Source organism: Anomaloglossus baeobatrachus, chromosome 5, assembly GCF_048569485.1.
Source record: "Anomaloglossus baeobatrachus isolate aAnoBae1 chromosome 5, aAnoBae1.hap1, whole genome shotgun sequence".
NCBI classification, from domain to species: domain Eukaryota; kingdom Metazoa; phylum Chordata; class Amphibia; order Anura; family Aromobatidae; genus Anomaloglossus; species Anomaloglossus baeobatrachus.
Genome location: NC_134357.1, coordinates 297,228,013 through 297,241,821, shown reverse-complemented (window position 1 = coordinate 297,241,821; position 13,809 = coordinate 297,228,013). Strand labels below are relative to the sequence as shown.

The following is a 13,809-nucleotide window of genomic DNA, read 5'->3' as shown; positions in this document are numbered from 1 at the left end:
GCCCTCCTTGAAACCAGGCCTTGCTCAAGCAGTCTCCGCCTCACAGTGCGTGCAGAAGCACTTACACCAGCCTGCTGCCATTGCTGAGCTAGCTCTGCACTGCTGGTAGTCCGATCCCGCATCTGAAACAGTTTTAAGATACGGTCCTGGCGTTTACTGGTCCTTCTTGGGCGCCCTGGAGCCTTTTTGGCAACAATGGAAGCTCTCTCCTTGAAGTTCTTGATGATGCGATAGATTGTTGACTGAGGTGCAATCTTTGTAGCTGCAATACTCTTCCCTGTTGGGCCATTTTTGTGCAGAGCAATGATGGCTGCACGTGTTTCTTTAGAGATAACCATGGTTAACTGAAGAGAAACAATGATACCAAGCACCAGCCTCCTTTTAAAGTGTCCAGTGGTGTCATTCTTCCTTAATCATGACTGATTGATCGCCAGCCCTGTCCTCATCAACATCCACACCTGTGTAAATGGAACAATCACTAAAACAATGTTAGCTGCTCCTTTTAAGGCAGGAATGCAATGATGTTGAAATGTGCTTTGGGGATAAAGTTCATTTTCTTAGCCAATATTGACTTTGCAAGTAATTGCTGTTAAGCTGATCACTCTTTATGACATTCTGGAGTATAAGCAAATTGCCATTAGAAAAACTTAAGCAGTAGACTTTGTAAAAATTAATATTTGTAGCATTCTCAAAACTTTTGGCCATGACTGTACAATGAATGGTTTAGATCAAAGCATATTCATGTGTGTGAATGACCTAGTCACAGTCCAGACCTAAATCTCATTGAAAATCTGTGGCCAGACTTGAAAATTGCTGTTCACAGACGTCTCCATCCAATCTAACTGAGCTACAGCTATTTTGGAAAGAATAATGGGCAATCAAGTCAGCTTCTGGATATGCAAAGCTGGTGGAGACATATCCCAAAAGACTTGCAGCAGTAATTGCAGTGAAAGATGGTTCTATAAATGCAAGTCACAATTTTCAGATTTATATTTTTAAAATATTTTTAAAACCTTGTATCATTTCCTTTAAGTAGCAGGTAAATGTGACATGTAAGGTTGGTATATCACATAAAATCTTAAGCAAACAGGTTTAAGTTTGTAGGTGTAATGTGGAAAAAAAATGTGGAAAAGTTGATGGTATGAATACTTTGTCAAGGCACTGTATTGCTTGGTAGCACAATTATGTTTGGATTTTAAAAATGACTACTTAACTAGTGTGTTGCCATTCATAAGAATAACTTCTATTAAATTCTTGTTACAGAGGCAATGTGGCAATTCCACCAGCCCCACTAATGCAAGCACCTTCCCTGCCACCTCCCACACGAGACCAAATGTGGAATGGAGGTAATCATGAATTGTTGTTGATGTGGATTCAGATCATTTTGTAATTAAGAGCGCATGCAGTGTCAGAATACTGACCATCTCCTTAGTGAGCTGAGCTAGATTAGGTAAAACACTACTGTTGAATTCCTATGGCTATGTGCGCACACTGCGTTTTTTTGACTCTGCGTTTTTGTGCGGTTTTCGCTGCTAAAAATGCACAAAAACGCACCCGCGGCAAAAACACGCAAAAATCGCATCGGTAAAAACGCATGCGTTTTTAACGCGTTTTGGTGCATTTTTGGCTGCATTTTGCTGCGTTTTTGATCTCTGCGTTTTTCCAATGCATTGCATGGGGGGAAAACGCAGAAAAACGCAGGAAAGAATTGACATGTCCATTTTTTTTTTTTAAGCTCAAAAACGCAGCTTAAAAAACACGGACAGCAAAAATGAAAACTCACAGACTGCTGCGGAAGCAAAGTCATGCAGTTTTGAGCCCAAAAACGCACCCAAAAAATGCGCAAAAACGCACTGTGCGCACATAGCCTAAATGAACATTGATGTGTGTTCTATTTTGCTGTACGTCAATCCAATCGATACGGAAAATACAAATAGGAATGACAGGATCATCAGGGCACCAGTGATGATTATATTCTTCACATAAATTTTTAGTAATGCTCTAAAGTCAGTCATAAAGGCGTTTGGAAGCCCCAAATTAATGCCCCACCCAGGAAACTGAAGAGCACTATATCCTATTTGACTGAATAGCTGCTGTTTATAAGGAATCTGTCACCAGGTTTTTGCTACCTCATGTGAGTGCAGTATAATGTTGGAAACAAGATCCTGATTCACTTAATTTACTGGGTTGAGCAGTTGTGACATTACATACCTAGAGGTTTTATATGTAGAGGTAGTGTAGAGGGGAGCCAAAGGATGACCAACAGGGCTCCACTTCACTAGATTGAACCTGTATTTGTGTCCTGCCCCAGATGGGGAGTGCAACACTTACTTCCATCTTCAGGCTCCCCGCAGCCGGTCAATGTCATAGATGTAGCAGGACAACACATCACACAGAGACTCTCTTAACAAAACAACAACTGGTTTAGTCATTCTTCAACCTTCTGGATAGATACGGCCAATACAATTATGTTCTGCTGTCGATTTTCTTTTGGGTACATTTCCTGTCTAGCCCTCGCCCTAGGTATTAGCATTCCAGCAGCCGAGACTAAACTTCTGCATTTCTAAATTTCTTGCCTCTGCGGCTTCCTGTGTCTAATTGCTGCCTTGAAAGGCTAGACTAAGCCCATCACGAGGTGAGCCGTAGGCTCTGGACACAACTGTGGATACCTCCCGGTTCCCTGTCAGGCCCAATTTACCAAGCCCGTCCACACACATAGAACCTTTCTGTGTGTTGCCCTGGACAAGCCAGGTCGTCACAGAACTACACCAACACACTCCACACCCCGATTAGGCACACCGAAGCCAAACACAAAATCCTTGTTGCCTTCCTCCAGGGGCTGATATCCACACCAGGGGGTGGGCCAGGCGGTTGGTCCCGCCCACCGAGGAGTTCACAGTCCTGGAGGCGGGAAGAGTTTTCAGTTCAGTTAGAGAGAGTGAAGTGGTAGGAGAGGAGCAGTCTGAAGGCGGTCCGGGTGTGTGGCCCGGACGGAACAGCAAGGTTGGCAGACGGTGGTGACCGTCTGCAGGAGAGGCTAATTGTAGCAAACCGTATGGACCGCGGAAGGGCGGTGGCCCGGCGGTACCGGATCGGAGAGTAAAGAGAAGCCAGCACCATCCGGCAGGGCTTACGGACCCCGACAAGGCTAGGAGTCGCCGTTAAATTTGTCAAATCCGTTAGCGAAGGGAACCTCCGGGGTTTCCCAGCAGTCAAGACCCGATTGAAGGCAACCGCTCAAACCATAGAGGGAAACACAGTCACCGCCAAGGCTACAGTTCCCAGGGCCAGAGCCTGCGGGCGAAAGGGGCTCCCTCAGCCTCCATCCAAGCTGGGGAGCGGGTTACCGGTGGGAAGCCATTGGAACCGTAACACAACACAGGTGCAGGGAAAGGCAGTCACCATCAACCTGCCGGGAGAAGAAGCACCGCAGCCGTCTGTGGGACCCGTCCATTAAGCCGTTTGTTTTACCGGAGACTTTGCATTCGTCATTGGCTGAGTGAGTACCACCGTTCCGTGCGGCACAGCGCTGCCCCCGCGACCCTGCACCTCACCAGGCCCCGTAACCCGCCTGCCATACATCCCTACCCCCTCACCGGGCCCCGGGACAACCAACCCCCTACCCACGGAGGGGAGAACCAACATCCAAGCTGCTCCCCGTCATCGCTCCCGGGATCCCCGTCCAGAGCAGCGGTGGTGTCACCAATCTCACCACAACCGTGGGTGGCATCACAGACAAAATCCCTAAAACTAAACCACCCCCTTTCACTCACGGGCGAGGAACGCCGCTCGAGTCCCCGGGATCCGGCCCACCGCTCGAGCCACCACCGAGCAACAGCAGCAGCAGCTGGACCCGAGCAGTGGGTGAGCGCAGCGTCCCCTCCTCCCGCGACAACTTGGCGTCACGAACAGGATCTTACCGCTCTGCCGTCTGGTAGAGGTGCGCCTTGTGACCGCCGGAGGTGTCTGGCCGAAAATTTGGAGAAGCGCCATTTTGGGCGCGAAAAGTCCCCGCTCGAGCGTCTCCTCGAGCAGTGGAGGCGCGAAAATCAAAACCCCGCCCCTGTAGAGGAGGAGCCGGAAAAAGACTAAGGGGGATCGAAACAAGATGTCTGCGCCCGATGAAGCTGCTGGAGGAGCAGCGGTCGCAGTCGCAGTGGCACCCGCGGACGGGAATGGGCCCGCCCAGGTCCCGGCTGCACTAGCGGGAGGCGCCGTGGCCCCAGCTCTCGCTCAGGTGATGTCGTTCTCCTTGCCCTATGTGCCCGGAGCTACCTGGCTGCCGCAGTACGATGGGAAACCTGATGCGTTGCAGGTCTTCCGGAAGAAGCTTAGCCCGCTGCTGGAATTGTACCCCCTAACTGATAAGCAACGTGCAGCGGTAGTGCTGGGGCAGCTAACCGGCGTGGCTGAGCAGGAGGCGGAGACCTGGGCCGAGGGGGACCGGTCCTCTGTAGCCACCATCTTTGAAAAGTTACAAACTGCCTTTGAGACCCGTACCGAAGCCGAGTTGCGGATGTGTCGCGGGCGGAGGAGGGGACGCCGCGCTCTCCCACCACCGCTGCTCTGTTTGGGGAGCCCGGGAGTGCTGGTACGGAGCAGCCAGTTGTTGATTTGCCCCTCCATGGGTAGGGGTCTTGGTGCTCCCGGGGCCCAATGATGGGATTGGGATGGTGGACAGGCAGGGATGGGGCCTGTGGAGGTGCAGGGGCGCAAGGACAGCGCTGTGCCGCACGGCACGGAGGTACTCACTCAGCCAGTAGACACGACACAGTTCTTGGTAAACAAACGGCTGGTTGGACGGGTCCCTCGGACGGTTCACGGTGCTGCGGTTCCCTGCAGTTAGCGGTGACGGTCTCTTCCTGCACCTATGTAAAGTCTCTTGGTAGCGATGGGTCCCCACCGGTTACCCACTCATCGGCTTCAATCTGGGCCGAAGGAGCCCTACTTTGCCCGCAGGCGCTGGCCCTGGGAAACTGGTGCCCTGGCGGTGGCGGTGTCTCCCCTTCACGGTCGGGCTGTTGCCTTCAATCGGGACTTGGTTGTTAGGAAACAGAGGTCCCCTTCACTGACGGATTTGGCAAATTATGGCGACTCCTAGCCTTGCCGGGATCTGAAAGGCCCCTGCCCTGGTGCTGACTGTTCTTCGTATACTGCTCCGGTACCGCCGGGTCACCACCCGTCCGCGGTCCTTCCAGCAACCTCCGAGCAGTCCCCCTGAAGACTATCACCGCCGTCTGCTGACCTTGCTGTCACGGTCCGGGGCACACACCCGGACCAACTTCAGGCTTTACAAACTGTTTCTTTTCACTTTACTTCAGCTTCTCTCCTAAGCTCCTCTACCACTTCACTTCCTTCTACTTTCCCTTCCCTCACTTGACTGCCTGGTTCTTTCCGCCTCCAGGGCTGTGTACTCCTCGGTGGGCGGAGCCAACCGCCTGGCCCACCCCCTGGTGTGGACACCAGCCCCTGGAGGAAGGCAACAAGGATTTTGGGTTAGCCTTGGTGTACCTGCAGGGAATGTGGGGGTGCATGTGGTGTTGTGACCTGTGACCCCTGGCTTGCCCAGGGCGTCACATTCCCCCTTAGCAAAACGCAGACCGTCCTCGGGCTGCCCGTCCAACACCGGTTTTATTTTCCTTTTGTTTTTCTGAAAAGATAGGAAAACGGTAACATATTTACAAGTTATGACATCATCCCACATCGGGAGGCACATTTCTTAAACGGTTTCAAACGGTGTACGGTTACGGTTTCCGCTCTCTCCCACCCAAGCAACCTGGCCCTGATGCTGCCCCTAAAGCCCAGGCAGCACCCCTTGACCCCAGTCCAGCACAAGTTACCCGAGCGGGATCTGTCCTTCCCCTCCAGAGGGTAGCCACCGGTTCCTGTTGTGGCTGGGCCCCAGCCTGCTCTGCTGTGGGCCCTCCCTCCAACCTGCCTCTCCGGAGGCGGCAATTGCGGAAACGGTAACTCAACTTATTTACAAGCCACTAACGTTTGTGGTTGCCCTGCAAGTTCACGGGCTTGTCCATGAGCAGTTCCTCATGCAAACTCTTTTCAAACGGTCCCCACGAGGACAACGGTGCCGGCCACGGCCGGTTGCAAATCACGGTAAGTCAGATGACTGTTCGGTTCCATTTACTTATCATCATTTTAAACTTTCAAACAAACACACTGGTGGTCCCAACGGGGATTGTGCAATGGTGCTCCGCTGCCTTACTCAGATTCTTCTGCTGAGGCGGACCCATCCTCTGCCACCAGCATATCAAACATGCACTGACATGCCTGCTGTGACAGGGGTACCCGGTACCCATTTCCACCGGTACGAGGGGTATGGAAAACCACAGGGTCTCCTACATAGCGGGAACGCTCACTTGCCTCTTCAAACTCAGCAGCGGACCCGGGGATGGGGCCGGAGTCATCATCTCTTGTTCCTGCGCCAGGCGGGTTACCGCCAGCTGCCCCGACCTCCAGCATCCAGCACATCAGATCCCTCTGCAGCAGCACAGGGCAGCAGGTCAGGCGAGTTTACACTGAGGCGCCCCAGAAGTAACGGCAAGGATGATGCATAGGTCGAGACTAGGCCGGGCCCCTCAGCCGCAGCGGCCGGTCCTGGTAGGACATATGGACGTGGGTCACCAGTCGGTTCTGCTACATCTGTTCCCCCTCCGTACATCGGGGCAGTTGCAATCAGCATCTCCACCTCGTTGGTCCACTGCTCCATCATCCTGAAGATCTGATCCTGCTGACGTTGGTGGAATTGAATCACCCGGGCTTTCATCCATGCCACGGTCCCGGGCTCGGGGTCTGGCACAATCACTGCCGGGGCTTCTGGCACATTTTCATTACAGGGCCGCGGTTCCAGCGGTTCCCCCGGGAACGATTCGGGAACGTCCTGAGTGTCTGCAGCCGGTTGGTCCACCGGGGCGGATTGGCAGGGTATCGCTACCAGTTGGGCAGGTAGCGGGCCTAGTGGTGGGGCGGCAGCAGCTAACGCGGGTAGCGGGGCGAGAGGCAGGGTGAGCGGAGGCAGGCCGGGCCCCTCAGCTTCAATGGCCGATCCCTCGGGAATACAGGGGCGTGGGTCTCTTACCCGCTCCTCCAAATCCTCTTCCACCTCGCGTCTCCGCATAGCTGCCACCACGTCCGCCATGTCGGTCGCCCACTCCTCCAGGAGGAGTTGCATGTGGGCCTGCAGACGGTTACTCAGCGGGACGGTCCGATCCCTCAACCACGTCGCCGTGCCGGGCGCGGGGGCTTCCTTGTTGAGAGTTGGGTTGTACATCTTGGCAATCGTGGCTTCCAGGAACCCAGTATTGCTGCAGAGTCCTGGCGTCTCTGCTTTTATAGCCGCGGCTACATGCGGCCAGCCGCCATTCCGTCTCCCTCAGCCTCTTTTCGGCCCCTCCTCTCTCGGGGCGGGGTTTTAGCCTTCGCGCCTCTGCTACTCGAGAAGACGCTTGAGCGGGAACTTTTCGCGCCAAAGATGGCGACTTCTGAAATTTTTCGGCCGGATACCTCCGGCGGTCACAAGGCGCACCTCTACCCAACGGCAGAGCGGTAAGATCCTGTTCGTGACGCCAAGTTGTCGCGGGTGGAGGAGGGGACGCCGCGCTATCCCACTGCTCGGGTCCGGCTGGCACTGCGGCCTGCTGCTGCTGCTCGGTGGCTCAAGCGACGGGCCGAATCCCGGGGACTCGAGCGGCGCTCCTCGCCCGTGAGTAAAAGGGGATTGGGTTTTGGGATAGTTTATTGTCCGTGACACCACCCACGGCTGTGGTGATTGAGTGGACACCACCGCTGCTCTGTTTGGGGAGCCCGGGAGTGCTGGTAAGGAGCAGCCAGTTGTTGATTTGCCCCTCCGTGGGTAGGGGTCTTGGTGCTCCCGGGGCCCGGTGATGGGATTGGGATGGTGGACAGGCGGGGATGGGGCCTGTGGAGGTGCAGGGGCGCAGGGACAGCGCTGTGCCGCACGGCACGGAGGTACTCACTCAGCCAGTAGACACGACACAGTTCTCGGTAAACAAACGGCTGGTTGGACGGGTCCCTCAGACACCAGCCCCTGGAGGAAGGCAACAAGGATTTTGGGTTAGCCTTGGTGTACCTGCAGGGAATGTGGGGGTGCATGTGGTATTGTGACCTGTGACCCCTGGCTTGCCCAGGGCGTCACAGATGCAGTTTTACCAATGCCGGCAACGGCCCGCGGATAGCATTCGGGACTACTCCTTGCATCTGCAAACCTCCCTCCGCACACTGAAGCGGGTAGATCCCATCAACGATGCGGACAGCAACAAAATGCTAGTGGAACAGTTTGTACAGGGGATGGGGTCCTCGGAGGACCACAAACAACTTCGGCTCTGGGCCCTGGAACACCCTGATGTGGGCTTTGCCGTGTTAAAGGAACGGGCCATTAAAGCTCTGCAGCCTCCAGCATCGGAAGTCCCGTAGGCAGCCCCATGGCCGGCTGAGACGGCTCCCGTCGTGGTGGCCCCTGTCCTCCCAACACCTCCGATACCTGCAACCCCAAGCGGCATGATGGAGGAACTGGCTGCCCAAGTCCGCCGCATGGATGGGGACCTTACTAAGATCCTTGCCGCACTCCAGCCTCCGACCAGGTCCCAGCCCCCGGCGAAGATGCAGCTCGCCGACAGCCCCGAGAACGTCCCCTGGATGCAGCGGAGAAGGGCCAATGACCCACGGTATGAACCCCCGATTTGTTACAGGTGCAGCAAGCCCGGCCACTACTCCCGATGGTGTCCGTTAAACGAGCAACCCCTGGGGCCACGGGCCAATCCTCAGGAGTAGAACCCCGTGGCCCCCCAGACTGGCGGGACTGGTACATCGGAGCCCGACCCATCATCCCTGTGGCAGTGGACGGTATCCCGCTGATGGCTCTCCTGGACACTGGATCACAGGTAACCACCATACCATACACGCTGTATCAACGGTATTGGGGAAAAGACGAACTAGCCCCCCCCCAGATGCCACTATGACACTGATTGCCGCTGACTGACTCCCATTGACCCAGGCAGGGTACAAACAAGTGGTCATGACCGTGGGACGAGCAGAACTGCAGCACCAGGGAATGATTGTGATAATGAATGAATCCAGTGATCATAACCCGAAGGTAGTGCTAGGGACTAATGTGATGGAGCACTGTATGAGTGACGTGCTGACCCTATTGCAGCAGCTGGTCACCACAGCCGCAGGGAGCCGACAGAGAGCTGTGCAGCGTGAGATCCGGGCCCTGATGTATCGCCAGCATGTGAACTCGACAGGAGGGGAGATTGGAGGAGTGAGAGTGATGGATGCAGCCCCTTTGATTGTGCCTCCCAGGAGTGAGATGATGATTTGGTGTAGGGCAGCGGTAGTGCCCCAGGGGCGTGACTACCCTGCCATGATAGAGCCCATGCCCTCCGAACACTGGCCCACAGTAATGGCCGCCCGAGGGGTGGTAGACATAAAGAAGGGGAGAGTGCCCGTGAGGGTGCTGAACTGCGGGGAAGAAGAGGTCAGGCTTCCCCGGTACGCTACCCTTGCCAAGTTGCTCACTCTAGATCCCCACACCATGCCGTTTCCCCAATCTCACCGCCTACTGCCAGCACTCACCCAGCCCAGGGGAAGTTAGACGAGTGGTGCCGAGAGCTACACGTGGGCACTGACGATACCCCTACACATCACAAAGAAGGGGTATACCGGGTGGTACAGGAGTATGAGCGAGTTTTTAGCAAACATCCTCTAGATTTTGGGCAGATTAAAGGGGTACAACACCACATCCCCACCGGTGAACACCCCCCCCTATTAAAGAGAGGTACAGGCCTATTCCCCCTGCACACTACCAATGTGCCAAGGACATGTTGAGGAACATGAAGGAGGCGGGGGTTCTTAGGTACAGTTGTAGTCCCTGGGCCGCCCCGTTGGTGCTGGTTAAGAAGAAGGACGGCACCATGCGGATGTGTGTGGATTACCGGAAGATTAACCAGATAACGCATAAGGACGCTTACCCTCTGCCCCGCATTGAAGAGTCCCTGGCTGCGCTGAGAACCACTAATTACTTTTCCACCCTCGACCTCACCAGCGGGAAATGGCAGGTGGCTGTGGCCCCAGAAGACCGAGAGAAGACTGCATTCGCCACTCCTACGGGACTCTGCGAGTTCAACAGCATGCCGATCCGGCTGTGCAATGCCCCCGGGACCTTCCAACGGCTGATGGAATGCTGTCTGGGACACCTAAATTTCGAGACCGTCTTGCTGTACTTGGATGATGTGATTGTGTACTGACAAACATATGAAGCCCACCTGGAGCACCTAGCCGAGGTGTTCGCGTCCCTTGCTAAGTGTGGGATGAAGCTGAAGCCCTCCAAGTGTCATCTGCTGAAGCCCAAAGTGCAGTACCTTGGACATGTGGTGGGTGCGGAGGGTGTCGCCCCCGACCCCGAGAAAATCACCGCCATCCAGGACTGGCCGAGGCCGACCACGGTGAGGGAAGTGAGGCAGTTCCTGGGCCTGGTGGGGTACTACCGCCGCTTCATCAAAGGGTACACGAAGATGGCTGCCCCCATGCAAGACCTCCTCGTGGGACAGACCAAAGGTGGTAGACCCCTAGGAGCCCCACTGGTGTGGGAAGAAAGGCATGAGGGATCCTTCCGCCAGCTGAGAGCAGCCCTGACCGGAGAGGAAATCCTAGCGTACCCTGATTACAGCCACCCATTCATCCTCTACACCGATGCCAGCAATGTGGGCTTGGGGGCAGTCCTATCCCAGGTCCAAGACGGGAAGGAGAAGGTGATTGCTTATGCTAGCCGAAAGCTCCAACCGACTGAGAGGAACCCTGAGAACTACAGCTCTTTCAAGCTTGAGCTCCTGGCACTGGTGTGGGCTATCACCGAGCGGTTTCGCCATTACTTGGCAGCAGCTAAATTCACCGCTTTCACGGACAATAACCCGCTGACCCACCTGGACACAGCCAAGCTGGGCGCGTTGGAGCAGCGGTGGGTGGACAGGCTAGCCAACTACGATTTCACCATCAAGTACAGAGCCGGTTGTGCCAACGTTAACGCCGATGCACTCTCTCGGATGCCCCACCTGTTAGAAGAGGGGCCCGAGGATGATGACCTCGAAGAGATTGAGTTACCTGCATTTCACCGGCCGCCCACCGAGAAGGTGCATGTCCATCAACAACGGGTGAACCTGGACCCGCTGCCCAGTCAGGAGTGGCAGGAAGCTCAGGACCAGGCACCCGCTGTCCGCCTGGTCAAGACCCTGGTGCAACAGGGCGCTGCTGGGATAGACCCTGTCGCCCGTGCCGAAGCCCAATGCCTATGGCGAGAACGGACCCGGCTGTATCTACACCAGGGGAAGTTGTATCGTGAGCTGATTAATCCGAAGACCCATGAGAAGATCCGCCAGCTGGTGATTCCCCAAGCTAACGTGCCCACCGTTCTGCAAGCGTACCATGATGGTGCTGGGCACTTTGGGTGGAAGAAACTGGAGATGTTGTTAAGAGAGCGGTTCTATGGGAGTGGAATGCGGGAATCTGTGGAGGCCTGGTGCCGAGAATGTGGCCCTTGCGCGCTGAGAAGGAAAGACGAGACCAGCCAGAAGGCACCCCTACACCCGATCATTACGCATCAAACGCTGGAGCTGGTTGCCCTGGACCATGTAAAGCTCACCCCCAGCCGAAGTGGGTACACCTACGCTCTAACCATTGTGGACCACTACTCAAGATTCATGGTGGTTGTCCCAGTCAAAGACCTAACCGGCCGTACCGCCGCTAGAGCGTTCCAGGCTTATTTCTGCCGACCACATGGGTACCCTGAGAAGGTGCTTACCGATCAAGGTCCGGCCTTTGAAGCGGAAGTATTCCAAAAATTCTGCCAGTTGTACGGCTGCAAGAAAATCCGGACCATGGCTTACCATGCCCAAACCAACAGCATGTGTGAAAAGATGAACCACCTGGTCCTGGGCCTCCTTAAGACGTTGCCGCTGGAAGGGTGGAACCTGTGGCCGGAGAAGCTACCTGACTTGGTCGATATGTATAACAACATCCCTTCCAGCTCGACGAAATGCACTCCAGCATACCTGATGAGGGCTCGCCCCGGCAGGCTACCAGTGGATTTAGAAATGGGGTTGGAAGCCCCGGAAGCGCTCCCTTCGACAGCTGAATGGGACACTCGGCGGAGGGTGCAGTACCGACAGATCCAGGAATATGTTGAAAAGAACTTGTGTCGGAGTCTGGGACAACAGGAGCAGCGCTTCAACAAGAAGGTGTCTGCTGGTCCCTTCCAGCCTGGAGATGTAGTGCTGAAGCGAAAAAGGAGGACCCACAAGCTGGATGATCAATGGGAACAAACCCCGTATGTAATACAGCCCACAGGATGGGAGAATGGGAAGGCTTACCAGATCAGCCGTGACCAAGAAGGAACTCTGGCCACGGTTTCCCGGGACCATCTAAAGAGGTGCCCCCCCGCGCTGAGGGTAGCGGCTGAAACTCCAGTTCGCAGACCGGCAGAGAACGAAAAGGAGGTGATCCATACTATGATGGGTGATTTTCCGGCAGACTGGCCTACGCAGAATGGCGCGGTGATTCTTCCAGTGATACTGTTCCCACAACCTGTGGATGAGGAAGTAATGCAAGTGATCAACCATGAGCCAGTGCCCAGGGATGAACCTGTACCCAGCTCCCCTATGCCTCCGCCTGTCCCATATGATAGCAGGGAGGAGGAACTGGTTGTTCCCCCTGCCCCATCACCTGTTACCACTGATACCGGGCCCCGAAGGTCCACTCGTCCCAACCTAGGTAGACCTCCACTTAGGTACAGGGAAACTACTCTTTAGAGGGGGGCTTTGTTTGTTGAGAATACAGTTTAAAAGTTTGAGAATGATAAGTGAATATGATCAACCGAAAGCTTACCTGATTAACAACCGTGATTGAACCGGTCGCTGCCGGCAACTGTTGTCCCCGTGGGGACTGTCTGTATCCTTGCGTAAGGAACTGCTTACGGACAAGCCCGAGAACTTGCAGGGCAACCACAAACTAGTGGAATGTAAATAAAAATGTTGTTGGCTTGAAACCGTGACCGCCTCCGGAGAGGCTGATTTGGAGGATGGGCCTGGAGGAAAGTGATGGCCCAGGCCCGCCACTACCGCAACCGGTGGCGATCCTCCGGGGGGTTCAGGGGTCCCCATGGACGCGGGTCCCCTGAAAGGGACAGAACCCGCTCGGGCAACTTGGTGCTGGACTGGGGCCAAGGGGTGCTGCCCATTTGCTTAGGAGCAGCATCAGGGCCAGGTTGCTTGGGTGGGAGAAGAGCGGAAGCCTTAACCGTATTTATTAAAAATGTTGGTAACGTTTAAGAAATGTGCCTCCCGATGTGGGAAGATTGAAAAATGCTTGTTTACATGTTTACCATTTTATATCTTTTTACAGTTAAAATAAAACCGGTGATGGACGGGCAGCCCGCGGACGGTCTACATTTTACTAAGGGGGAATGTGGTGCCCTGGACAAGCCAGGTCGTCATAGAACTACACCAACACACCCCACACCCCGGTTAGGCACACCGAAGCCAAACACAAAATCCTTGTTGCCTTCCTCCAGGGGCTGATGTCCACACCAGGGGGTGGGCCAGGCGGTTGGCCCCGCCCACCGAGGAGTTCACAGTCCTGGAGGCGGGAAGAGTTTTCAGTTCAGTTAGAGAGAGTGAAGTGGTAGGAGAGGAGCAGTCTGAAGGCGGTCCGGGTGTGTGGCCCGGACGGAACAGCAAGGTTGGCAGACGGTGGTGATCGTCTGCAGGAGAGGCTAATTGCAGC

General features: G+C 55.1%; 1 protein-coding gene across 1 annotated transcript in view; it reads left to right on the top strand.

Moving 5' to 3' along the window:
- The window catches only part of MYO15B (myosin XVB), a 163,576-nt gene that overhangs the window by 49,772 nt on the left and 99,995 nt on the right, over nucleotides 1–13,809 (top strand). Inside the window, exon 10 of the mRNA XM_075349626.1 lies at nucleotides 1,264–1,346. Within this exon, the coding sequence (XP_075205741.1) occupies nucleotides 1,264–1,346 (83 nt within the window). The remainder of the gene's footprint in view (nucleotides 1–1,263; nucleotides 1,347–13,809) is intronic.